The sequence below is a fragment of the Saccoglossus kowalevskii genome, chromosome 22, assembly GCF_978046115.1.
Source record: "Saccoglossus kowalevskii chromosome 22, keSacKowa6.1, whole genome shotgun sequence".
NCBI classification, from domain to species: domain Eukaryota; kingdom Metazoa; phylum Hemichordata; class Enteropneusta; family Harrimaniidae; genus Saccoglossus; species Saccoglossus kowalevskii.
In genome coordinates this window covers 24,275,373-24,303,163 of record NC_140662.1, presented here as the reverse complement: position 1 = coordinate 24,303,163, position 27,791 = coordinate 24,275,373, and the positions used below count along the sequence as shown (strand labels likewise).

The following is a 27,791-nucleotide window of genomic DNA, read 5'->3' as shown; positions in this document are numbered from 1 at the left end:
CATCAATTGCATGGGCAGTGAATGATATCAATTGCATGGGCAGTAAATGACATCAATTGCATGGGCAGTTATTGATGACATCAATTGCATGGGCAGTAAATGACATCAATTGCATGGGCAGTTATTGATGACATCAATTGCATGGGCAGTTATTGATGACATCAATTGCATGGGCAGTAAATGACATCAATTGCGTGGGCAGTAAATGACATCAATTGCATGGGCAGTTATTGATGACATCAATTGCATGGGCAGTGAATGACATCAATTGCATGGGCAGTAAATGACATCAATTGCATGGGCAGTAATTGATGACATCAATTGCATGGGCAGTGAATGATGACATCAATTGCATGGGCTGTAAATGACATCAATTGCATGGGCAGTGAATGATGACATCAATTGCATGGGCAGTGAATGACATCAATTGCATGGGCAGTAAATGACATCAATTGCATGGGCAGTAAATGATGACATCAATTGCACTGATAGAATGAGATTTTCAGTGACGCGCACCATGGTGACATCAATTGCACTGATAGAATGAGATTTTCAGTGACACGCACACGCACCATGGTGACATCAATTGCACTGATAGAATGACATTTTCAGAGACGCGCGCACCATGGTGACATCAATTGCACTGATAGAATGAGATTTTCAGTGACACACACAGCACGACATATGTACAGTAAATGATGACATCAATTGCACTGATAGAATGAGATTTTCAGTGACACGCACACGCACCATGGTGACATCTATTGCACTGATAGAATGAGATTTTCAGTGACGCGCACCATGGTGACATCAATTGCACTGATAGAATGATGAGGTTGTCAATGACACGCACACGCACCATGGTGACATCAATTGCACTGATAGAATGAGATTTTCAATGACGCGCACCATGGTGACATCAATTGCACTGATAGAATGAGATTTTCAATGACACGCGCAGCACGACATATGTACAGTAAATGATGACATCAATTGCACTGATAGAATGAGATTTTCAGTGACGCGCACCATGGTGACATCAATTGCACTGATAGAATGATGAGGTTGTCAATGACACGCACACGCACCATGGTGACATCAATTGCACTGATAGAATGATGAGGTTGTCAATGACACGCACACGCACCATGGTGACATCAATTGCACTGATAGAATGATGAGGTTGTCAATGACACGCACACGCACCATGGTGACATCAATTGCACAGATAGAATGAGATTTTCAATGACGCGCACCATGGTGACATCAATTGCACTGATAGAATGAGATTTTCAATGACACGCGCAGCACGACATATGTACAGTAAATGATGACATCAATTGCACTGATAGAATGAGATTTTCAATGACGCGCACCATGGTGACATCAATTGCACTGATAGAATGAGATTTTCAATGACACGCGCAGCACGACATATGTACAGTAAATGATGACATCAATTGCACTGATAGAATGAGATTTTCAATGACGCGCACCATGGTGACATCAATTGCACTGATAGAATGAGATTTTCAATGACACGCGCAGCACGACATATGTACAGTAAATGATGACATCAATTGCACTGATAGAATGAGATTTTCAATGACGCGCACCATGGTGACATCAATTGCACTGATAGAATGAGATTTTCAATGACACGCGCAGCACGACATATGTACAGTAAATGATGACATCAATTGCACTGATAGAATGAGATTTTCAATGACGCGCACCATGGTGACATCAATTGCACTGATAGAATGAGATTTTCAATGACACGCGCAGCACGACATATGTACAGTAAATGATGACATCAATTGCACTGATAGAATGAGATTTTCAATGACGCGCACCATGGTGACATCAATTGCACTGATAGAATGAGATTTTCAATGACACGCGCAGCACGACATATGTACAGTAAATGATGACATCAATTGCACTGATAGAATGAGATTTTCAATGACGCGCACCATGGTGACATCAATTGCACTGATAGAATGAGATTTTCAATGACACGCGCAGCACGACATATGTACAGTAAATGATGACATCAATTGCACTGATAGAATGATGACATTTTCAGTGACACACAGCAGGACATCAATTGCATAGACAGAAAATTACATCAATGGGAAAAACCATTAAACTTTATTTTAAATGATCAGGTTAATATTAATTTATTCAAATTCATGCATTATCAAATCTAAATACAAAGGAAAACAACCGACAAAGATCAAAAACATTTAAAAATGTACAATTTAGCATTTAACACAATGCTATACTTAAAGCTGACAAAAAGTGTAATATTCGCAGCATCTTGAGTGGTCTATTTATTCTCGGTATCCTGGGGGGTTTATTTTAGCATTCTGAAGGTATCTGTATACTATGTTAAAGAGCGGTAGTCGTCATGTGCAACATTTGTGATGATAAACATTGATTTGCCCACAATCCAATCTTCTAATGGAAATCACAAGTATGAGGTTTGACCTGGGCGCAACTTGCACTAATTACTGCCGGTGACTCCTTTGATACCTCAAATCACCTAATAAAAGCTTGGTAACGTCTGTTTGTACTCGTTGATCTGTGCAACAGCCAAAGTCGCCATCTTTGTTTATGTGAGACCCATATATCTCGCGCATAGTTGGCGCGACAACTACCGCACTTTAATCTCGCCTGAATGTGCTGTCACAAGTGTTATTGCAGGAATGGGGGGGATTGATGAAAAGTGCATCAATTTGCGTATAAAAATTTGCCTGTCATGTGATCTTCACTGTTGGTATACAGATTTGGGATCAGCTGAAGTTATCCAAGAACTTGCATGTATGTGAGAAGGGCCTACAATAATTAATTGCAACAGCACACCTTTAATCTTAGTAAGGCATTGAAGAGGTACACATACATATTAAATGAAACAGTTGCAACTGAACTCAGCTTAAAATCTATTCAGATTCTGAGAGATATATCCTGTATATCTTTATGCAGAATACAAATTTACAGGCTTCATGGTAAAATATCTACACTGCATTGAGTGTATGTACAATGAACAAAAAACACATGGCAATGTTATCAGTAGATATGCTCTATAATAATGTTCCCAGTAGGTTAAGTCCTAATATTTAAAGGAACCCTCCTACTCGTGGTTTATGAATTTGTTGTTCAGGATTATTGAATTGCTCAAGCTGCTAAAACAAGGCCAATACACCTTTCAAGTGCCCTCCAGTGGTGAAGCACTAGTGTGACATGATAATGTACATGGGCAAAAGCAAAGTTGTCCACAGCAATACACTTGTATAGTTATTCATTATTAGAAATTACCATTATACCAGTACATCAAAATAGTAGTGATACTGTGAACTGCTTTTTTTGTTACATTGATTCAAAATCATAGCAGGGCTCGTCACTGGAGGACATGATTTACTGGAAAGATATAAAAAAAAAAAATGGTTTTCTTTGGTTTACCAGTTTGGGTGGAACATTACTGTATTTGAAATAACTAATCTTACTACACATGTCTATTACAAAAATATACTTAGTGTATTGCACAAAAACAACTGACAAAATGAGGAGTACTGCACCATCACCAACATCAATTGTAGTAATTAAAAAAAAAAAATATTTACAAATCTGAGTTGAGTATCCAGGTCTGAATCCTGGTAGTGATACCCCCATTCTATGTATTAAAGAATTACTTTAATTTAGACCATGTTTATTACATCTAGAAAACGATACAAAGTAGAGGTTTTATAATTATTGTTAGTAATCACCACTTACATTTATAAATACATTGAGGTATCTCAGTTAAGCAGCTGTTATTGGAATGCTATGTACAATGCAACTGCAACTTATGTGAGTGGTCAAGTGGGTATTGTGTTTTATTTGGCTGCTGATACCAAAACATAACATCAGTATTCAACCACTTGAAATGACTAATGTGATGTCATCACAATCAGGATGTGCCCTCTGCATCAACAACCACCTCTCCCCTGTATTTATACTCTTAACTCTATACCGATATTTAAAAAATATGATATATCGGCATAAACTATGAAGCAAAACTAGGTTGTTCAACATATAGGTAACTGTATTATTTTATACAGACAAAAGTACATCAATTCTGAATATAGGAGTCCACATTATTATTGCTATTAGGAGATAAAATAATTAATGGGTGAGGGTACAACACCTATATTAATACTCTTAATATTTGTAATGCTTCTCGCTGATACATGCGAGATACAAAATCAAGCCAGCAACTGACACCATCTTTAACAAATGTTCTGTGTTGACGGCAACTGCCTGTGTCACTGAATGTACCGGTACTTATTGTAACTTGCATGTGTAATGATGTGAAGACACTAATTGCATATACGTAATCAAAGCTAAATATTTGGTTGATATTAATGTTCTGTAAAGAGCATGCATGCTAAATGATTTAACTTACAATTTTCCTTATTCTACTCCGTTTGACCAGGCTTGCTCAGTGCTGTATTCCTGTTAACTACTGAACCATTTTTAGTGTCTTCTTGTTCAAAACAAGATTATACTAAGAACTTCACAATTGTCATCAGTGCTACCAGGGTATGTACTCCCAGACATTAAATTTTGGTCATAACCGCATCATAGAATGCATAGTAGTTTGTATATATGGCCTCTGAACAAATCTATAGCACTTGGATTTATAAAATGAAAATTACTGGTAGACCAAGAGAGACAATTGAGGCAGTTTCTTGGATAAGCTACTGATCAGAACTGGATGTCCCCTCACTTTTTCAAGTTTCTTGCATAATATGTACAGGGAGAAAAAATGAGAATTCTCATGATTACGAAATGTGAAAAGTGCAGACAGTACTGATCGCAGGCCACAATAATGGAATCAGTCTATATAAAACTTGAATAAATAACTTGGATATAAAAAATGTATGAATGTTAAACGTTAATTTAGTGGTAATGATCAGTATGGAGAATCATAATGTTTTCGTTGAATTAGAACATGGCATACAAGTAATGTAACACAAATAGTGTTACATTTTATAATGAGTACAAAGCACTTGCATGTAAATACAGATTCAATGGCACATTTTGAAAATATAACTTAATGTCAAGGTTATATTAATTCAGAAGCTTCTAGTATGTACGAGACAACATATAAATTGACATGTACAATGATTTTAAGATGAGGAACATTGCAGCATGTATTGTCTTTTCAATACAGAGCTACTCGGACCCAAACTGCTTAACAAAGTTTATATTTTAACCGCCGACGCCGACATCGTTTTTTCCTGTTCAATGGAGGCATCCAGCAGACAATGTCTTTATAATAATAAACACTATCAAGTTTATTATTATAATTTAAAAAAAAGTTTAACTATCAACTTTGTTAAGCAGCTAGGGTCTGTGCATATTCTAGCACATATTTAGCAGCAAAGTGGTGTATTTATCTTTTCTGTTATGTACAACAATCTAATGAGCTCCTTTTGCCATCTCCCAGTGAATGCATACCAATAAGACTTTCTCTCTGTTCTCTGTCTTCAGGAAGTCTACACAACAAAATGCAGAGATAAATCATATGAATCCAAGTGAATTTTAAAAACAGTTTGTATTATAATCAGAATCATTAATAAAAAATTTAATTTCAGATAAGATTATGCTAAGATTAAGGTAGCGAGAAGGGAAATTTTCACTTTTTTCTTGATTTTTCAAAAATTGATAAAGCGGTTACTTTAGATCTTGATACATCACCCCAGGTTTACAAAAGATTGAAATTGCGAAATAACGTTGCTCAAATTTGTGTTTTAAAGCACTAGCAGAAAAGACTACAACTGCCGTTTCGTGGATATTTGCATAGTGTTTATCTTTGGAAGGAATTAAATGATAACATCTTATCTGTATACTCTGTTGTTGACGATTCTGATATAACGGGTGATAAGCTTCCAGTTGCAAACAATGCGTGTTTATCTAACGTCCATTGTCAGCATTATCGTCAGTCGAGACTTCGTCGGAGAAACATGATGATACAGTACTCATTTCGCCCAACCTTCCGCTTTTACATTGACCGCTTATCGCTTAATTTCCGACCACGCGGTCTTGTCCGACCGGAAACCGACCGCATTTTAATCACGTTTTTTTTTTCGCTCGCTCGCTCATTGAAAACATTGACCGCTCGCCCAAACACTGAAAACTGGCACATGGGTGGTCGAAATGGTGGTTTTGATAGTAAAGTGTGAACATACAACTAGTATTAACTATTATTACATTCTGAACGACACTTCAAATCTGATAGCTGTATTACACTTGTATCGTGAAAGCAACTGAACTGGGACCTCTTGTTACGTGTTTTGGGTGCTTGTTCTAGATGTAATATTTTTATTTTTATTTTAATGAGACAGTTACGTGAAAAAAGCCTAGGTAACTCCTTTTGACAGAGCAGAGAAACGAGGAAATGTTAGTGATTAATTCCAAAAATAACGATATCGAATCCACATCGGTCCACGTCTGGTAAAATTTGACATTCAATTTTTAAAATTAAGTCACGATCATTGAATGAGCTCGGTCTATACCGTATACGTACCGCAAAAGTGTTCCCACAAAAAATATTTTCGACTAAAAACGGCCACATGCCCTGAAAAAATCGAACAGAGCTTGACATGTATGAATAATTTATTGGGCTTAAAAGAAAAACGTGTCAAATTTAGTTATAGCCATAACTATTTGGTGGCCAGTCGATGAACAATTCAAAGTCCTTCAGGGCTGAAAATCATCGACGCTACTCTGGTTTACTTTATTTCACAACTTGCAGAGAAAACTGATTCGCGTGAGCTCTAATGTATCTTAGCCTAGTATTTTCTTTTTGAACTAAGGTCAAATTCCATCAGTTTGTCAAAATATATGTTTTTCAGCGAATAATTTTGAAGCCTGTCACAGCACAAACAACTATGTGAATCAACGCCGGTGATTGGATTGTACGACGACCCTTCAATTAGCGTCAAATATGCTTTGTTACAACATCATTGATTGGCTGAGAGTCACCTGATCGGAGCACGAACTGGGTCACAGAACCATATTTGTCCGTATTATCAACAGGACTTTGCAAAATAATCACACCCACATTTTCAATCTTTTTTAGCGCGGAAGTTGCCAACAAATGTAAAAAAAATCGTGAATTTCATGGATTCGAATAAAATAAAGCAAGCGATTGATAAGGATGATTATTAATATTTTCCCCGATGCTCTTCAAATTTTTATTTTTTTTATTTCAAGGTAAGAAATGGCTAGCTGAAGTTGCATCGTCTTCAATACGGTTGTTTCACCGCGAACAACTCTAGCTCTGTTTTGGGCATGGTTTAGTTTTACGATGTAAAATAAAATATATATTAAAATAATAATACTTGATTAATTATTTGGGGTTTCAGCCCACAAATTACGGACATGATCTCCATGAATTACGGTCAATGTTTGTCTTCTCTCGGCTGATTGTCACGGTGTTGATCGACGCCCTTCCTAAACTCAGTATGGAGAAACCAACGGGGATCGACATTCCAAACAAACAATTGAAATTATCAACGAAAGACGAGATTTTTCTAGATATTTACAAACATACTGTCATGACAAACATATGTAAAATTAACTGCCATTTAGCTTTAAGGTCCTTCAGCATCGGGGGAAAACAACAATAATTATACAAAACACATTGCGAAGACTCAACAATCAGGAAAGAAACCCCTGACAACCATGTCGTACTTGTGTTGAAATACATTTTGTATTTCACGTCAGAATATTGTTTAAAATAAAATATTCAGTCCAAGCCAAATCGAGGTCAAAGGGTCAGGTTGCGTGCATATAATTATATATAGTTAAAACAAAAAGTATTTGAACTTTTGTCAGCTGTTCAACATCTATAAAAACCAGAAAGACAATTATAAGACAATGTGAACCTCGGAAATTATTCTGTTAGTCCGAATTTTAAATGCGCGCGAGCGAGCAGGTGGGCGTTGATATTTCAGGGTTTGCGCGGTCGAAAATAAAGCGGAAATTGTCCGGTCGAATTCAACAAGCGGTCACAAAAGCGAGAGAAAAAGGTGATTGGAAAGCGGAAGCGGGTGGGAGGTTGTGGGAAAGGAGTACTGTAACTTTGCACAACTTTCTTTTAAATCGTTTTATTTTCCAAGTCAATATTCTATTTTACTAATACATTTTATCTCTAACGCAATGGCGAAGAAAAGAAAGAAAGCATTGACAGACGAGGCAAAGAAAAATCTGCCACTCAGTGTCGCACTCAAACATCGGCCATTTTGTTTCACCATGAAAACCGTTTTATTAGATGTCTTATCTGAGACACTTGAAGGATTAGCTTGTTTGTAAACTGTCAGCGTGTACAGTGGGACAGTAATGTTTGTCAGAGGATTATCCCTCGTTGTTCGTTTGCGTAACAATGGAAAACCCAAACGTTCCTGGAGTACGGACTCAAATGCCAGCAGTTTTCTTCATTTTTCGCGCTCGAGCTTGAAATTATTCATTATCTGACACTCTTTATGAGTTCTATGATATCAGTGGTTAATATGTTTGGCCATTTTTAGTGTATATTTATAATAATGCAGCAAATCTACAGTGTTTTATTAACCAAAACTTTTTTTCGCGTTTTTCTCGAGTTGAAGTTTTGATCGAGAACGACTCATTGGGACCGCCGCCAAATCAAGTGCGTTCGGACTTGGACATTCAAACTCGCAGTTATCGTTCAAAAGATTATGATGGTGCGAAATATGTCTGGGTTTTTAAAGAAAATGCTTTGTCACAGAATAATAGTCTGTTAAAGGTGCCAAGTATGAAATAATTTGGGGACAAAAAAACAAACCTGCATAGAAATCGGAATAATAGGTCTTTTGATTATCGGAGACGCATTTCAATGGACTTGATTACGGACAATGCATAACTTAAATTTCACCAGGAAATTCCGCAGTGTGCTCTCGCAATCGCGTACTTAGTCATTTTTACAAGGTTCGCCATTTTTGATGTCACGTGATAATTATGTAAACAATGTCTGTCCAGTTTGTGCGAACTTGCACCTCTATACTTAGTCTTTTGATATATATAACCTAAATTACTGTTCTGAACGAGACAACAGACAGAGAATGTTTTATTTAAAAACGTCACAAAACGTTCTCGCTACCTTAAGAATCAGATAAATTTGAACCAGACAGATGTATTGCTCTCAAGGGTTGACAAATGCTTGAGGTTACTGAAAAAACTCACTAATTTGAAGTACTTTGTCGAATTGTTAACCATATTATTTAAGCAGATTTTTGTAATTTATTGGCTTCCAGAATTTCAACTGCGTTTGTTCCATTGATTTTTCTAATTTAGGCTTTAAATAATGACAACAAAAAGCTTACAGACGATATGCAATGTGATGGAAACATGTTTTACCAAGTTAAAAGGTTAAAAAATTATTTTATTATTATCTTGACATTACAGAATCTTACCTTCGTGTAGTTCTCCTCCGACAAAAGCAGAACATGAGACGCCTGAGTGCCACTAAGACTGGATCCCAGTCATCATAATGGCTGAGTAGAGCCACAGCAAAGAATGATAAGAACACAGGCACGGTACCAACAAAAAACATCCAGTTAAACATCACCTAAACACAAATATAAAAGAATTATACATATTAAATGCCTTCATATTCGCACAAAATCAATTTGCCTTGTTCAAGATGGTGACACTCACAAAAGTTCAGCTGAATTTTGTTAACCGGTGATTGTTTTGAAGAGTAAAATTCATGTATATCATCTGAGAGCCATGTACTAAAAATATTACTGACAGAATATGTGCGTTTGTGTCTTTGTGAAATGTTTGCCTTTCTAACATTTGACGCTTAATCTGATGTGCATGGAAACAGTTTTTTTTTTTAGTTTATTGAAGCATTTAAAATTCCTCAGAGGGAATTAAAATGGTTACACTAACTACTAGAACACATACTTAAAATATACAAATTCTACAAAAATTACTATCTAAAGCATGAAAATGATTTTTTTTTAAAATACTATTGAAAAAACTGGCAATATTAATGAGAAAAAGAAATAAAATCAATAAAACATGGAAAAGGAATGAAAAAAGAAGTGTTACAAACGCCCCCATTCGGCCAGTAATATATGAAAAACTAATTTCTAGGGCAAATGTTGCATTTGATGAGTCGTAAATACTACACAATATCACAGAGACTGTCATGTAATTAACTACAATGTCTGTCTACCAATAGTCCAATGTACTTATAAGAAGTGCACAATGAAACGGAAAACTTCAACAAGGTGGCATTTTTTAGCTGTATCTCTAAAAATTAGTCCATTTAATCATTGTATTTTCTTCATACATACTTTGCAATATATTTAGATAATTGTATATTGTTCTTTTTCTATAATGCAATATACATTGTAAACACCAGCTTTACCTACCCGATTAAAGAAGATGTCTAACAACATTGATAAAGGAATTGTTAAACTTAATGCTAATGTAGCAATCAGTGATGACGTCAGGAAACATCCCCTGAAATATGAAAAGAAGTATATATGTCACGTATTTGAGATAATAAAACATCATGTCATATTTGGCCAGGGGTTGTCCAATGCCAAACAACTACAAAATTATTTTCATTTCATTGCAATAAAATCTCAAAACAAACACTATGAATTTGCCTAGGTATTAAGCTGCATTATGTCAAACATATTTAAAGTATTTAACATGTGTAGAAAATGAGCCATGAATTGGAATACAGTTAGCCATCAACTCCCTTTTTTCATCACAAATTCACAAAGTAGTCACGTTTATAGTCTGCAATTTCTTTAAAAAGATTGGGACAAAAAAAAGACAAACTTTTTGAGTAAAAACTGAACATCGACTCAAATTTTGTCTGGTGGCTCCAAAATTAGGATTTATTTCCAGAAAAAGTGGAGAAATATTTGGACAAAGAAGTCTGGTGGCATTCAGGAGTTAGGCATGTTAGAACCTGACTGATTTCTTTTTTACCTGAAATACCCCATATCATGTCATGCAACACGGTTCAAATCCTGCTTTAGAACACACTCAACACAACTAGCCAAGAAAGTATGAAATGTTCCATAATCGCTTGGATGCAGTAGCAATAGATGTTATGAAATGTTATATACATATAGCATGTAGATTGCACAAGAGAGAAATAAGTTTTGTGTCACGCTTCGCTGCGATCTATTGAAAGTAAGCCTCAAAGACCTGTTGGATTCGTTTTTGTCAGATGTCACACGCAACGTAATATTACCGTAATTGGTATAGTACAGGTGTGATGGTTCAAATACCAAAATGGCAACAGTAACAGAAAGACTTCCCTGGCGGCGATGATAAAATACGAACACAGAGCCAACAGATGAGGTTTCAACTGGTACTGGTATTATTATACTCTGCAAACATCAAGTACAATAACGCGGTAAAACTCCACTACTCCAATAACTAGATACTTAAACTCCAATACAATTCAACGAGATCTCTGAATGAACTTGTTCATGCTCTAAGCTCCTAAAAATCGATCAGTCAAATCTACATAAATGCTTGGCGATGTTCAGCTGCTAAAAATTTCCTACCAGATATCTCTTAAATACCATAATTGTTGCACATACTACTTCATTTATCAAATGCTACAAACAAAATATATATTCAATAATACAGCTTTAAACTAAGGTAAAAGAAAACACAATCTTTCATCAGAATCCACTAATTTAAAAGTACATGAGTTTTGCTTTACATCGCTATTGCAAGGAAATTAAGGAATAAATACCAGTCTTTCAAGACGGAAATTATACCACTACACACATGTGGGCCCAAGGCATACTGATTTAGAATGTATACCTACCATAACCAGAGGAACTCTGACAACACTGTACCCACCACACCATTGATAACCAGATATAACCAGGCCATCTTATTCGGCAGTTGGAACATTTCGAGATGTGTATAATGAAGTAAAAAAAAACATGGCCACAATAATAAAAAGGTAAACAGACCAACAAATCCTGAAAAATAAAACAATAACAAAATGTTAGTGTTCTAGTCATTGCAGGAAAGTGGGAATTTAAGGATACAGATTCTGATGCATGTTGCAGATACAAGAAAAAAATTGTTTACTCATGGAACGAAAAAAGAATAGATTTATTTTTCTATAGTATTCTCCAAATATCAGACTTGTAGTTAAGAAATATTACAAAAACATAGTTGAACTCTGGTGACCTTGCCCTTTGTTATATAATATAATTCCCTTTATCATAGTTTGTTTCAATATAAATATGCATTGTCATAATTAATTTTGAATACAAACAAGTTTTGGGGTTGAACCAACAGTGGGGAATCAGTCTACTGAATGTCCTTAAAAGATGTAAATATCTTACAAAAACATTGGTGCCTTATTATTTTAAGGGACATAATTTCCAGCTTTATTCAAAGTAATTCAGATATTTTAGTATAAAAACAAATGCCTCATCGCAGAAAAAAAGTGCTGCATTTAGATGTGAATAGATTCATAAAACATGCAAGATAACAGAAAATGTTAGCTGGCTTTAGTCCAAGTATTTTGTACAGGTGTCTGTCAAAAATTAATGATTCACTGAGACAAATATGAACTGCCTCATTGTGTGACTACTGTATTATATGAAAAGTAAAAAAAAACACCCTCTATGAATAGCTATCATGTTGCAAGCTCTGCTTTGTATGCAAATCAACTTAAATAGTTGGTGTCCAGTGGAGAGAGAAGTCAACAGTACTGTTGCCTCCTGAGAATCTACATCTTCAAACACCGCAATCTTTGTTTTTGAAGTGTGTTTTTAAACTACCGGTAGTATTGTAAAACTCTATCATTCTGTTCTAATAGCTGAAACATATTCCTGTGAGTGTTCATTTGTCGAATGAACTGTTTGTCAAATACAGAATACATATATTTTAGAACAATTTTCTTTTCAAAATGTGGATGAAACGTTTTGCTTTTTATGTATTTTTATGTATTGTTTTTGATTTGATAACTTTGAACTAAACAGATTTTCTATACGCTTCAGATCTTGATCAAAGTTTGGCATCCAGTTCATAGGAGTGCTTATATTGATTTTCTGACATCTTGTTTTCTGTAAAGATTTTATTGGTAGGTTTGCAAATGTGTATCAGACTGTGCAATCTCTCCATGAGTTAGTTTTGAAACCCAGTATAGTATTCCCATGGGGTTTGGGGGATACATTACCAAGGATATTATTACAAGATAAATGAATTGCTTCATTGAACACATACAACAATGCATATTTCCACTGAGATCAGTGACCTTTGATGTGTATCACCAGTGATCAGTCAAGTAGAAACAGTCAAAATATACAAAATATTTTATCAGATTTTCTCAATTTTTGCATGATATTTTCATACAGGACATCTGTTGTTCAAACTCAGGGAAGACTTTATACTGATGAATAAGGTGACCAAGTTTGATGAAGTTTGGACTAGAATTAGTAAAGTTATTATGCACACAATAACAATTATTAACGGCAACGACAACGACGACGACGACAACGCCGGACAACATTTTTTCCCTAATATACCTTTCCCTTCCATCTTTGATGGTACGGGCAAGGTAAAAACAAATTCTGAAAAAGAATGACCACAAGAGGGTGCTCTAACAATCCTAGAGGGCGCTGCATTTCTCCTAATATCCTGCTAAGGAAGAGCACAGCATTGTGATGACAAACATACAAAATGAGAACACTTTTAACATCACAGACTGAAAACGATACACTGAATGAAAACTTAAATCATGATAAATTACCTACTAGTTTATAAATAAACAAATAATTATAGCATGAAATGTATTTAAGCACTCACCAAAAAACATAGGAATGTCAAGCCTTTCTTCATTATCAACTTTTCTTTTTAGCAAAACAAGATAAATAGCGTAAAGCAAAGCACCACATAATGCCCATATTGCACCCAGCTGTACCTGGTCGTTGTCTGATGTGTTGTTTGATAAACTCACGAGTACTATACCACTTATACTGCAAAGCACAAATATTATCAAGTTGAAATGATTATGAAATCTTACAACAAATATTACATATTATAAGAACAATTAACACAGACGATATCGACAAAATCAACTATGTTTTTGCGCCCGGTGACAGTTCTGGACATTGAATATCACTGTTGTCTCTCCTGACTTTTTTTTGTATGTGCAAATTGCATGTTCTAGTGCTGATATATTCATTCATGTTTGGGACTACATGACAGGGCTGTGCGGCCATCTCTCTTTCAAATAGCAATTTTAATGCGCTATCCTGGGGTCAACTAGGCTCGGTCAAACACAAGCACCTACGGATCTTAACCAAGGTTCCCCCAAAATCGCATTCGTTAGTGAATGAATTTTGGTTTTCAGCGTAAGGTAGGATTTGAACTTGGATCTACCGATCACGAATCTGACGCAACAGCCACTATGCTACCAGTGACCAGCATCAAAATTAACTTAACTGTGTTATTTCGCTGTGGGTTTCTCTGAGATTTGTAGTGAAACCCAAATTTACTTCCTGAATAAATCCTAAATCATCTTAACAGCAATACAGTTACAAATACATGGGTCGCTATTCTTGTTTTTGTTTTTAGGAATGTCTCAGGACAAATTACTCAGAATTTGGTTCAATGCATGAATCAGTAAAGTGCTTAATAATTACTTACATTAGCAACATTACAGTGTAATTAAATTAGCTAAAAAATATGCTAGCCATCGTTTCACTATTATGTACTTCCATTGTGTGATAATGGCTGTTTTACAGTCACATTTTTTCCTCCCAAAATCTTGATGGGGATAATTTTTGTTATCTTTTCTAATAAATAATTGAGAAATATTATTGGAAACGAATGCCTTAACAGGCCAACAATATCTCAAGAGGCATGAGGAAAAAGGAGAAAATATGTTCAGTTAGTTTTTTAAATCTCATCTGTAATACCAATTTTAATAGTAACAAAACAAAAACCATAGATACTTACGTAATAAGAACAGCTACAAGTTTGGTTAAAGTAAACTTATCACCATGAGAGCTAGGAAACATGGCAGCTAATACCAGTGTAAATAAACCTACAAACAAATATATTTGATTTTTAGATTGAATATCTAATTTGGATACTAGCGATACATAAGAAAAGCAATACATTGTAATGTACAACAGATTTTATGCCCCAGGGACCATCTCAGAGCAGAGTGGAGACAAGCACACATATTTACCTGATGTTGATGAAAGTATATTAACCACAGCGACTTGGGTGTCTGCTAAGGCCTCTTGATATGAAAAATTACCAAGAAAAAACTAGAAGGACAAAATATTAATAATGAAGATATTAATAATATGATAAAAACTACAGCTCAAGGTGTATAAAGGCAAAGATGGCAACCAGACACACTCTATGGCGATGCATCAATGAATTGATAATTTCAACAGTCAGAATGCCAAAAGTATTTTAGTTTTTATTGTATACAATCATAAATATATGTAAATATTATTTAGACGTCAGAGTACTAGTTGGGCAGAGTTAATTAAGTAATTTTTCAAGTTTGAACCAGTGTTCAAAATGATTATCAATCACAATACGTCCTATCAAGTTAGACAATGGTATAGGTGATGCATTCACGCACATGCGATTAACACCTCTGATAATTTGCGTAAACATAGCAAATGATAAACGGCCATTAAATTACATTTCCCATGATTCATTGATGAAATCTTGGGAATTTGGAAGCTATACTTTAAAGATGTAAATATAAATGAGAACATGTAATATTTAAAAATGTTGTTTGATGATGAGCACATTGAATTATGATTTCTCATGAATTACATAAACATGTTTGTTCAAGAAACAACGATCAATTTTAATACTGTGGAATACTTTATTTTCGCTGGAATTAATTTTCGCTGAAAAGGCTTTTTGGGCATCTTTTATGGAATTTATTTTCACTGATTTTTGATGAGTGTCATGTGAAATATAGGATTTTATTTTCACGGAAACATCCCTTCAGCGAAAATAGCAAAAATAATTTCCAAGCGAAAAAAAAGTATTCTACAGTATTCATACTTGATGCTTGTTATTGTACATATAATAACACTTGATGCACTTACCACTAAACAAAATAATAAACTAAGTTTTGCAACTTCTGGAACTGATAATTTGTTTGCAGCCTTCATGTCATCTTCCTTAACACGTAACGATGCAGCGTACGACAAACGTGCTTGTTTAGCCGCCTCTGCCTGCGTATCTATGTAAAACAAATAGCATGCACTGAATATTACTTGGAAACCAGAAACCCGGAAGATGGTATACAGGCTGGTGTTGTGTGTTTGCCTGAACACAAGGTTGCCATGGTTATAATGTGTATAAATACAGCGTTAACATGTTAGGTAAGCAAGTTCTGAGCTGTACTGTAGCTTCTAATTGTATACATAACCGCCAACATAACTGCTCTATTTCATCCATGAATTCAATATTGCACTATTTCACCTAAGACCATCATTCCATCGAAATATTTCATCCAAGATCATCACTTCATTGCACTATTTCATCGAAGACCATCACTCCATGAACTATTTCTTGGATGAAATAGTGCAATGAAGTGATGGTCTTGGATGAAATAGTGCAATGAAGTGATGGTCTTGGGTGGAATAGTGCAATGAAATGATGGTCTTGAATGAAATACTCCATTGCACTATTTCACCCTGGTCCATACACACCTACCTGATAAATGTCTGACTTCCATGACATTACTAAAACGCACTCCTTTCTTATTAATATGCTTTTTTTCTGAAGAAAAAAACACACACACATAGAAGTCAATATTTTCAATATCTCTCAAGTTAATGAACATTGAGTGGAGAACTATCCTTATGCATTAATTCCAAGCATCAAGGCACATTGAATGTAACACAGTGCATCATACCATGCCTGAGCTAGCTTGTGGCAACTGCATGCACATGCATCTCTAATGTCTTAAATTATAAAGCAGTGCTCACACGTACAGAACATCCCCCTGTACTCAGGTACATCTGCATACAGGTATTGTACTGTATTGTGTTAGCTTGTCATAGCGGATTAAACTAATCATTGAGAAAAAATAGCAACAATTGTTTTCCTTATGAGATGACTATAACGGTTGTAACTTCAAGATTGACAAGATAAAATTCACCATGACTTGCTAGAATGAATGAGTAGTTTTGAATGAAGTGACTCTACAACACATTGCATCATGATTCTCTCTAATACCATCATTCAATTCCATGTATGTAAATGTGTCGAAATGGGCGTAGTGCGAGTGGTTAGTGCTAGTAGCACTAATCCGAAAAAGTACTAGATCTAGTGCTAAAATGGCACTAGATCTAGCGCTAAAATGGCACTAGATCTAGTGCTAAAATGTGCACAGTGCGAGTGGCATTGTTATCGCATTGTCAACAACGTCGAATAATAGGAGGGGCATCAACAACCACTTTCATGTGCAAACTGCAAACAGTATAAAACATTGGCAATATGCGTGAGATGTCCATAATAATACTTTCTTTATATAATACCGGATTCTGCCGTAAATTCGCCCATCCGAAAAATCGCCCTGGGGATTTCACGGCTGATGTGCGCTTATTTGGGGTTCAAAATTTAAAAAAATAATTATCAAATATTTTGGGGGGACATTTTCATTGTATCCAACTACACAGACTTTCTACGCCGTGAGTTGGGCCACCCAAGACGAAAGAAACTATTGCAGAATTAACATTAATTAATAATTATTGCTGAATTAAAAAGTAGACCACCTGAAATGTCATTAAAGTGTCGCCCAGTGTCATTTTTCAAATACATTTGTTTTTATTTTATTGGTAACAAAAGTATATTTTAAACGACGTTTCTAATAAAAACGAACACAACTGCATTAACAATCCCGGCAAGCGATCACAGATGCTCAATCCGGACATGCTACGTTTCACAAACATTGATTATTAGTCAGTAGTGATTATAATAACGCAAAAAAAAAAAAATTCGATAATTTTTATGAAATTCAAATAAAATTCAACTTAGTTTCATCGTAAGCAAATGATATAAACGCTCGATGCGGTAGGGTATCCGCCATGCGCTTCTCTTGCATGAGTTGAGCTAATAGGTCAAATCGCAAATTAACCAATCAAAATGCTGGACGATGCCAACGCGTTCAAATCACCATAGCTCATTTAAATATGTTAATGTTATTGAACGCAACGCGGAAGAGATTTGACGATGTTGTAGTACGCTCTTTTGGCTTGGATTTTGATGGGAAAATGGCATGATTTTTTTTAAAATAAAAAAATAGTTGTTTTCAAAGATGAACTTAGCATAAGAAGAATAATTTCACATTGTTTACAGTGATAACAGCTCTTTGTCCAAACGGAGCTTAGCTAGTCAAAATAAACATGCTCTTGAATAAAAACTTAAAGTGCCTGTGCAATGCCCACCCTCACGTTTCCCATTTTAGATCTGTGTCCCACTGAAAAGGGTAGTTATTGATTTTTTTGCTGCAAATGATTACTCGTATCCAAGTAAATTTGGGATATTTTTCGTGTTGTAGCCACGCCCACCTATCGTGAAACGGTCGACTGTTTCCGGATTTCCGACTCTTGCCGAAAGTGCGCCACCAAATGACAAAATGTGAGAGGAAGTCATACCCCTGAGCTGTAATAACACTGGTCGCTCAGTATACTTTTAAACGATATACATTTTTCGGTCGGCGTTTTTTCTTTTTTTTTGTCTATTTTATTTTTTTTTGAGAGAGAGAGAGTTTTTAGATGTTGTGTTGTGGGCAGTTGCAGTGAAACGTATAGCCATAGTGTATGTATTCACACGTTTCTAATCGATCCGAAGGTGTGACATCACTTAACCTTAAACTTGGCGCAACACTTTTGAAAGAAATAGATTCCGGACCAGCCCATGATCACCGAGGCGGATTTCAGAAGAGAGAGAGAGACGTCCGGTGTTTCAAATCAGTTGACTTTTTTTGCGATTCTGATTATCGTTTTATAGAGACCATTTAGTCCCTGTTAAGTAAAAGGTAGCAACAATTTTGACAGTGACACGAAAACGAAGCGTCGGACAAACAGGAAATTACACAGCCCTTATACACTGCTAACTGTTTTCATTTTCGAAGGCTAAAAGTTTCTGAATTGTTTGGTAATTGGTGTTGAATGTCAAATTCACACCTCTGTTCTTTTTTACCTCCATGCTTGCAGCTTGATCTGCGTAATAATTTATGAAATAAGAATCCGGGCTTGGTCAATGTGTTTCCACCAAATAAAGTTTTAATACAATGTTATAATTATGACAATCATGCCATGGATCAAGCTAACTCCAATCCACTCTGAATTTATCTGTATGTGTGTCGATCTCGATTATTTTTGTTATCCAATTAAACGCCGCTTTTAACGCACTTGCCCTCGCCGTGACCCGACCCGTTCACCTATTTCAACAACAGTGTACAAACGTGCGCCGGTGTCGGTGACGATCACGTTGACCAGCTACACCAAAACGGACATATTTCGCATCTAACTAAACCCCGTGCATCAAAAATTGATACTATGTGTTCATTGTGGTCCATTCTTCCTCGACCAACAAGTACATAAGCGACAATATAGTCAAAGACAAGAAAACTGCACAAGAAATTTGCCTTATTTACACGTATCGGCAATGCAAGCTGCCATGCGACTTCCCCTTCTGACGTCACAAGGGGAATTTCTGTATGCAAATGAGAAGCTAATGAGGAGCCTCGTTTTAAAATACACAAAAATAAAGTTGCCATAGACTGAGTTTAAAACACATTTTTTCACTTAAAAAAAAAAAATTCATGCTTAGAAACATAAAAATTAATAATATTTATGTATCAATTGATAATTTTAGGCGCGAAAATAGCAGCCATTTCACAGGCACTTTAAATAGACTGATTTAGGCGTCAGGAACGATTGAAATGTCCGATAAATTACGACAAAATATTTTAAAAAATAAATTTAAAAACTGCCGAAAAATCGCCCTGGACGATTTCTTGGTCCCATTTTTTTAACGCGACCATACACTGGGTTTGTTTAGCTGTGAGGGTTAAAATACGCATTTCACAACCGGAAATTCAACAGATGAACTTGTTACTTCACATGTTTTAATTATTAGCAACTGTAACAAGAACAAGATTTCGAGAGTCTACAACAAAAAATCCTAAGGGCTTCTAAAAAATATTATTGCAGAGAAAGTGTATAGACATACATAATATGATCACGTTAAAAAATTAAAAAATCGGCGAGGTTACATCATATTCCGTTAGTTCCTCCATGATACAATGTAACAACAGGATTGCGTGAAAATCGCAGTACACGCACAACCCACCGAGCTTTACTGGGACCCGGGACTTCCCCCACAATACCATTTCATACAGTATATCTATTCACAATTTGTAAAAATTGCGCAGTTCGACCTGCAGTTTCACTGTTTCAGCTAGTTTCCCGGCCGATCGCGTTGTTCCAAAGGTCTATTAGTATTACGACAAACGTGGACAATGACATTCTCAATTTTCCCACTGTAGCACATTTCCAATGAATAAAAGATACAACAATTTTACGTAAATATTAATTTATTTTCAGAGAATCACGGGATGTCTTGACGTCGTTGACAACGCAACATCAATGCCACTCGCACTATATACATTTTTGCACTAGATCTAGTGCCGTTTTTGCACTAGATCTAGTGCAATTTTAGCACTAGATCTAGTGCCATTTTAGCACTAGATCTAGTAGTTTTTCGGATTAGTGCTACTAGCACTAACCACTCGCACTATGTCCATTTCGACACATTTACATACCTCTTCAATTCACATGGTTTTATACAATCCAGTGCATGATTGTGTTAGAAAAATCTGTATTTGACTTCTATTAAATGATCCACATTTGTTTGTAACACAAACTTAGGGACGACGTCAAAAGATCGATGTCGGATAAAAAACTTAATTCCTTTAGTTTTTTTCCAAACCCCCCTACCCCCCACTGAAACTTAATTGATAAATATTGGTCATGGCGTCAGACTACATTCACCATTAAATACAAATTGATAATCGGCTAGTAGTATTTCATAGCAGTTGGTAGTCGGGTGGGTGTTAAAAGATTTTACAAATGCACTTCATTTGACGCACAGATTTACACTCGAACCAAACCATTTTTCTGTTTTTTTCCCTTTTCAGTTATTTCTGTCCATGATTGGATAGAAAAAAAATGAACTACAAATACTCCAAGATTTTTTTGACTTCATTAAAAAATAAAATCGTTTTTGTAGGATGGAAACTTTTTGAGGTCAAAACCCCCACCCCCCAAACTAAAGGAAATAAGTCTTTTATTCGACATTGATCTTTTGACGTCGTCCCTTAAAGCGGGGGGAGTCGTTACCTGCACATGCGTCACATGGCCATAGCATATCATTGCTTACAAACAAGCATCTACCCATGAGCCTTTGCATTTTTAGTGTGTGTTGTTATCGTCGATTGGGACTCAATTCCCACGCATACGCAGGTGACGACCCTCCCGCTTTAATTTCAAATTTAAACAAATAGATTTTGCCATTTTAAATTGCATCACAACTAAACTGCCATAAACGTTCGACTTTGTGTTAGATTTCTCATGGAAACGCGTCACTGTACTTGACTTCATGTTCCAATTACCATGGAAACGCACCAGAGCACACGCCACAAGAGTGAATACATGTTTATAGTGGGAGTTGTTGAGGTGGTGGCCGAATTAATGAACCTTGGCTGCGAAGATGTTTCAATACAGGAGAAAAGACACACAAACTGAAATGGGAAAAAAAAAAACGTACCCATTTCTGAAAGATCATTATAACTACTATTATTACTTGGTGTACTGTCTTTATCACTGTCATCGAACCTGACAGGCACATAGAGAGGTTCACTCTAGAAAGGAAAAAAAACATTGCGTCAATAGAAACATTTTGGGCATCCAATTATTTATATATAATCCCATGATATTTTCTCTTGTGTTGACGTCAGTAGACACAAGACGAGTATTCTCGGGGGTGGATCTACGTCACAGAATATTCTACATTGCTAAGACGCCCACCACTGTACCATGTAATTCTATGAGCTCTGTGCAAGCTGCAGTGGAAAGCCAAAGAGCCAATGAAAATAGTTTAAGGATGAGACCCAGGTTCGTGGCATATTTTTGGAAATTTTTTTTTTGCATATTTTCAAAAGTTGCAAGGGTTGTCTTCACACTAGTAAAACGGAATTGTTAATTTTGTATTTAGAAAAGTGCTCAATATTAACAAATCATTGAAAATGACACAGTCCCCATTAAATTTTTTATAGAACTTCTGGATCGAGCTGTGTTAGGATTACTTTTATCACGCTAACAAGACTAACATGGCTTATGACCTAATCCCACGTATTCATTACACTTTGTGTTTATTTGTGTGATAAGATTAAATCGTTGTCCCCAAATATTTACTCAGTAAACAAGTGACGCCATTTTTCACACAATTCACACACAGAGCTAACTAAAAATATATAACATGTAGGGGGTGATCTCATATTCAAACACCTGGGTCAAACCTGGGTTAACCTGGGTTTACCCGATCTGCCCTATTCAGACCTACTAGACCTAAAATATGCAAATTAGTAGTAGGTTTGAACCTAACCTCTGGATTAACTGCCCATTAACGCCCCCACTGAAAACAAACAACAGAGAACAAAGAAGACAGACCTAGGGAAACCTAGGTTTTTCTTACAATACTGTTTCAGCCTGGTTTCAGTAGGAAAAAAAATAAGATGTATACTATGGAGCTCCATGTTCATACTGAGTGTTATATTTTGAAGTGTTAAGAATTACAGCAGCGATATTTTGTCTTTGCAAGTCTTGTACATGTAAATGCTAATAAAAACAAACTTGCATTTGTTTCACAAATCTATTTACATCATGTCATTTATAAGTGTGATGAAAATTATATTCATTTATTTCTGTGATTGGTAATAATAATCAGTTTCCCACAACTTACATTTTGGTACAAGTCAATACAATTGTTATTGTTATTCAATTTATCTGGAATTAATTACAGACGTGATGGTTTGTTATATTTTGTCATTAAATGTGAATCAAGTGATACCATAAACCCTCTCTATTGTGATATATATGGTAAATTAATGTTTGAAACAGAACAGGGAAAAGATGCACTAGAATTTTAATGAGCAGCATCTTAGGATAAATTACTTACGTTATATATATACATATATATTTGGCATAGTCAGTAAAATATGTTTATCCATGGAGCGAACTGGTACATTTTGTCCGCAACAAGTACGGTCAGTTTTGTGTCCATGTCAGTTCATAAATTCATAGAACACATTTTTTGGTTAAGTTTGTAAAGTCTGTGAGACTGCGAGTTATCAAAATATGATGAAAGTATTAAATCGATAATGGCAACATTGTTTTCTACGAAGGCATCTGAAAACCACAGTCCCTCTATCACTGTGCCAAAACTAAAGTCGGGGCTAATGCTACGACTCCGGCGCTACGAACAGCATAAACATTGTCAGCTGACGGCATTGCGGGGAAATTACGGGTATTTACCGCTGCCGATATCTTACTTTTCTGTGACAAAATGCACACATTTCGAACCCCCGGTTAATTAAAAATAAACGATTATTTTAGAAAATACATCGAAGCACAGTGCCTTGAGGGACTGTGGGCGAAGTAGGCAGCGAGATGTTGTTTTAAACACCGCAGAAAATCGTGCACTCAACGCAGCCATCTTGGTTACCTCAATCAGAATTCCCCCTTGTCACCCGGCATGCATCGATTGCGATATCGCAACGTGCACTGCGTCGCCTTGGGCGACGGTTTTAGGTACAAGGCACTCTATGAATAAGGTATTTTCAGAGGTCAGGGTTCGTTTTTTTTATAAGCAGTCTCGTCTGCAGATGAATAGCCGTAAATAATCAGCGCGAGTCCATTTAATTTAATTTTCTGTTTTGATACTTCGTGTCACTGGAAATTGAATAAGAAAAATGTGCAGCAAATCGAAATAAATTTTCATGGCGTACGCTGCATTTGTTTTTCCGGATTTTGCGATGCCGCACTCCTGAAAGAACTGTTTGAAAATTGAACGCACAACAGTAGTAAAGGCTTGAACACAGTAGCGTAAGTCTCAAGTGCAACTTTGTATCAACAAATGTTCGTCTTTTGATACTTATTAGCTGTCAGAGACACATATCAATTGTCCAGCCCAATGAAAAGTCTGATTCACGTCCTCTGCTCAATTTGCGACTCGAGCATAACAGTTTATCAAAACAAAACAATTTATTCAGCACGCTGTTCACCGATATATAAAAGAGTGTTTTTTTTAGGCAAGGCACATGGTAAAATGACTACTGTACACCAATAAATCGACACATTTTAGAGACAACTATCTAGTCTTCAAAAAGAAATGTAAACTCTGTCAATCCTAAAAATAAACAACAGCTTGAATGAGATGTGAATGAGATCGGTTCGAACCGCAGTTTTATGCAAATTCGTGCGGTCGTCCTGAACCGCACTGCCTATTGTTTAAACTTCCAAACCGCAAAACTGGGTTTTGTTCGGGCGGTTTAGGTTTTCGTAGGTTTGACCCGCATGTTTGAATATGAGATCACCCCTAGGTGTTCAAATGCCATCTTCACTGTGAAATACAGGTTTGAATATAAGCGCCAACAAACCTGGGTCTCATCCATAAGTCAAGATAACAGCACAAACTCAGCTCTGAAATAACCCGGAGCTACCAAATTTATACATGTTGCACATGTAGGGGGGGGGGGGGGGGGTTATCTTGCGACACTGTTCAGGAAAGTCAACAACTATCCCAAAATACAGTTTTCTTAGAGTTTTCGATCTCTGTTCTCACCGTTGCCACGCACTGAAAATGCCTAGATGCTTACCCCCAAGAATTGAATTCTACCTGGGCGGTAATCACAAGTAATACATAGTTAATCATAAAAAATCCTAGTTATTGGACCTGTGTATGACCCTGTAAGCTCAGGAAAACATTTGGGCGGAGCGTACAATGACACTGTATTGAATTTTTGATCTTAAGTCACACTGTGGTGATACACAGTCGAGGGATTTTTGTATTAGTCTGCCATTTCTTGGAAAACAACAGAGCTGCCACAAAGCACAAAAATCAGTGAATGTGGAAAAATGGATTCAATTTCTACAAGATATTTAAGCTAAAACTTTTTAAATTCAAATCACAGCTTTAAGCATTTAAAATAAAAATAAATAGCTACCAGATATATCACTACCATTTGAGCACATGATTGCATTACATCATACATATTATAGTCTCAATACATCTGTCGCTTGATTGCCATATGTTACAGTGTATGGTAAATTTGTAGTATTACATGGTGTGTCAGAAACCTACATGTACCTTGCAAAATGCAAATCCACATATAGAGCCATATTTCTAAGATAACAGGTATGTTTCAAAATAAAGTTTGAATAAAATTGCAACTAATTTTCACAACCCTGACCAGTTCTGTGTTTAAGAAGTTATGAAGATACTGCGAAATATGCACACACACAATTCGCTATCACATCATAATGTTTCTATGCATATTTTGCATAATACACAACATGTGACGTCCAGATTTCATAAATTTCTTTCTTGTTCAGTCTTAGGACAGAATGAGAACTGTTATTAACTGGAAGTGATGATGGTGAATAATAAAAAGTAGAACTCACCAGAGGATTATCATGATCAATATCACTCTCATCTGTTGGATTCTCAATATCTATTTTCTGAAAAACAAAAAACGGACAAAAATATTAAATATTGGCAATCGTCAAAACAACCAGTTCCTAAAATATGAAATGATGCAAGAAATATTGCTTGCATGACAAAAATGATAGACATTACGAGGCATGACAAATTTATAAATAAGAAGAAAGCAACATACTAATTATGCAAATGAGTCATTCAATTTATGAGCCATAGAAATAGTAAAAGTTTTTAGCAGTGAACATTTTATTGTGGTCCATGCTTTCACAGAAATTTGTCTAACGATAAAAATATAATTGTGACAGTACCTTCAGCTCTTCCTACATGTATTTAGGATGCATGGTAGTGAGAAAAAATAAAACCAAGAATCCTCTGAAATTTGTCATAGAAATTCATTCCAATATCTCAAAAAATGATGGAAATATGACTTACCAATGGAATTGATTTGACTCTTCGAGTGCAGCACTGGTCCTTCCAAGGTCTCCAGAATAAAAAACCAAGTAAATACAACATAAACATTGTAGTTTTAAGATAGGTGCTGAAAAAAGGTTTTTCATAGTCTTCTGATTTGAAAATATACTGAAAAAGAAGAAGAAAACATCATTTTTTCAATTTGCTTGTGTTGACAAAGTTCTTAGCACAAATAAAATTCTGGAAATGTGGTAGTGCATTACCATATGCTGAAACTGAAATGTTATGATGACTCTGCCAATCACAAATTGCAATCCACTTGTACATTAGCAACAGTCACATTTTGCTCTCAGATGAGAAAGATTTTCTCATTATTCACTGTTATGTTTCCTAGAGCTTGAACTTTGAGAAGTTGAGAGGGCACCCATTTCAAAGGGCAAAATTTATAAAATGGCTGTAGCATATAGTAATAACATTTGGAATTGAAAAGGCACCAAGGCAAACTCATTGGGCATCAAGGCAAACTCATTGGGCATCAAGGCAAACTCATTGGGCATCAAGGCAAACTCATTGGGCATCAAGGCAAACTCATTGGGCATCAAGGCAAACTCATTGGGCACCAAGGCAAACTCATTGGGCACCAAGGCAAACTCATTGAGCACCATGACGAACTCATTGGGCACCATGACAAACTCATTGGGCACCATGACAAACTCATTGGGCATCAAGGCAAACTCATTGGGCATCAAGGCAAACTCATTGGGCATCAAGGCAAACTCATTGGGCACCAAGGCAAACTCATTGGGCACCAAGGCAAACTCATTGGGCACCAAGGCAATCTCATTGGGCACCAAGGCAATCTCATTGGGCACCAAGGCAAACTCATTGGGCACCAAGGCAATCTCATTGGGCACCAAGGCAAACTCATTGGGCACCAAGGCAAACTCATTTGGCATCAACGCAAACTCATTTGGCATCAAGGTAGACAAACTTATTTGGCATCAAGGCAAACACATTGGGCACCATGGCAAACTCATTGGGCATCAAGGCAAACTCATTTGGCATGAAGGCAAACTCATTTGGCATGAAGGCAAACTCATTTGGCATGAAGGCAAACTCATTTGGCATCAAGGCAAACTCATTTGGCATCAAGGCAAACTCATTTGGCATCAAGGCAAACTCATATGGGCACCAAGGCAAACTCATATGGGCACCAAGGCAAACTCATATGGGCACCAAGGCAAACTCATTGGGAATCAAGGCAAACTCATTTGGCATCAAGGAAAACTCATTTGGCATCAAGGAAAACTTATTTGGCATCAATGCAAACTCATTGGGCACCAAGGCAAACTCATTTGGCATCAAGGCAAACTCATTTGGCATCAAGGCAAACTCATTTGGCATCAAGGCAAACTCATTGGGCACCATGACAAACACATTGGGCACCATGGAATACTCATTGGGCACCAAGGAAAACTCACTGGGCACCAAGGCGAACTCATTGAGCATCAAGGCAAACTCATTGGGCATCAAGA

The 27,791-nt window shown here is 36.2% G+C and overlaps 1 protein-coding gene across 1 annotated transcript in view; it reads right to left on the bottom strand.

Moving 5' to 3' along the window:
• Positions 1–2,153: 2,153 nt before the first annotated feature.
• Positions 2,154–27,791, bottom strand: part of LOC100376872 (solute carrier family 35 member F5-like) — a 39,138-nt gene continuing 13,500 nt past the window's right edge. Inside the window, exons 3-14 of the mRNA XM_078008992.2 lie at positions 26,278–26,424; positions 25,809–25,865; positions 21,895–21,988; positions 16,771–16,836; positions 16,158–16,294; positions 15,269–15,350; positions 15,034–15,121; positions 13,879–14,048; positions 11,879–12,038; positions 10,452–10,542; positions 9,483–9,637; positions 2,154–5,543 (exon numbers count right to left, since the gene is read on the bottom strand). Of these exons, the coding sequence (XP_077865118.2) occupies positions 5,453–5,543; positions 9,483–9,637; positions 10,452–10,542; positions 11,879–12,038; positions 13,879–14,048; positions 15,034–15,121; positions 15,269–15,350; positions 16,158–16,294; positions 16,771–16,836; positions 21,895–21,988; positions 25,809–25,865; positions 26,278–26,424 (1,338 nt within the window). The 3' untranslated portion in view covers positions 2,154–5,452. The remainder of the gene's footprint in view (positions 5,544–9,482; positions 9,638–10,451; positions 10,543–11,878; positions 12,039–13,878; positions 14,049–15,033; positions 15,122–15,268; positions 15,351–16,157; positions 16,295–16,770; positions 16,837–21,894; positions 21,989–25,808; positions 25,866–26,277; positions 26,425–27,791) is intronic.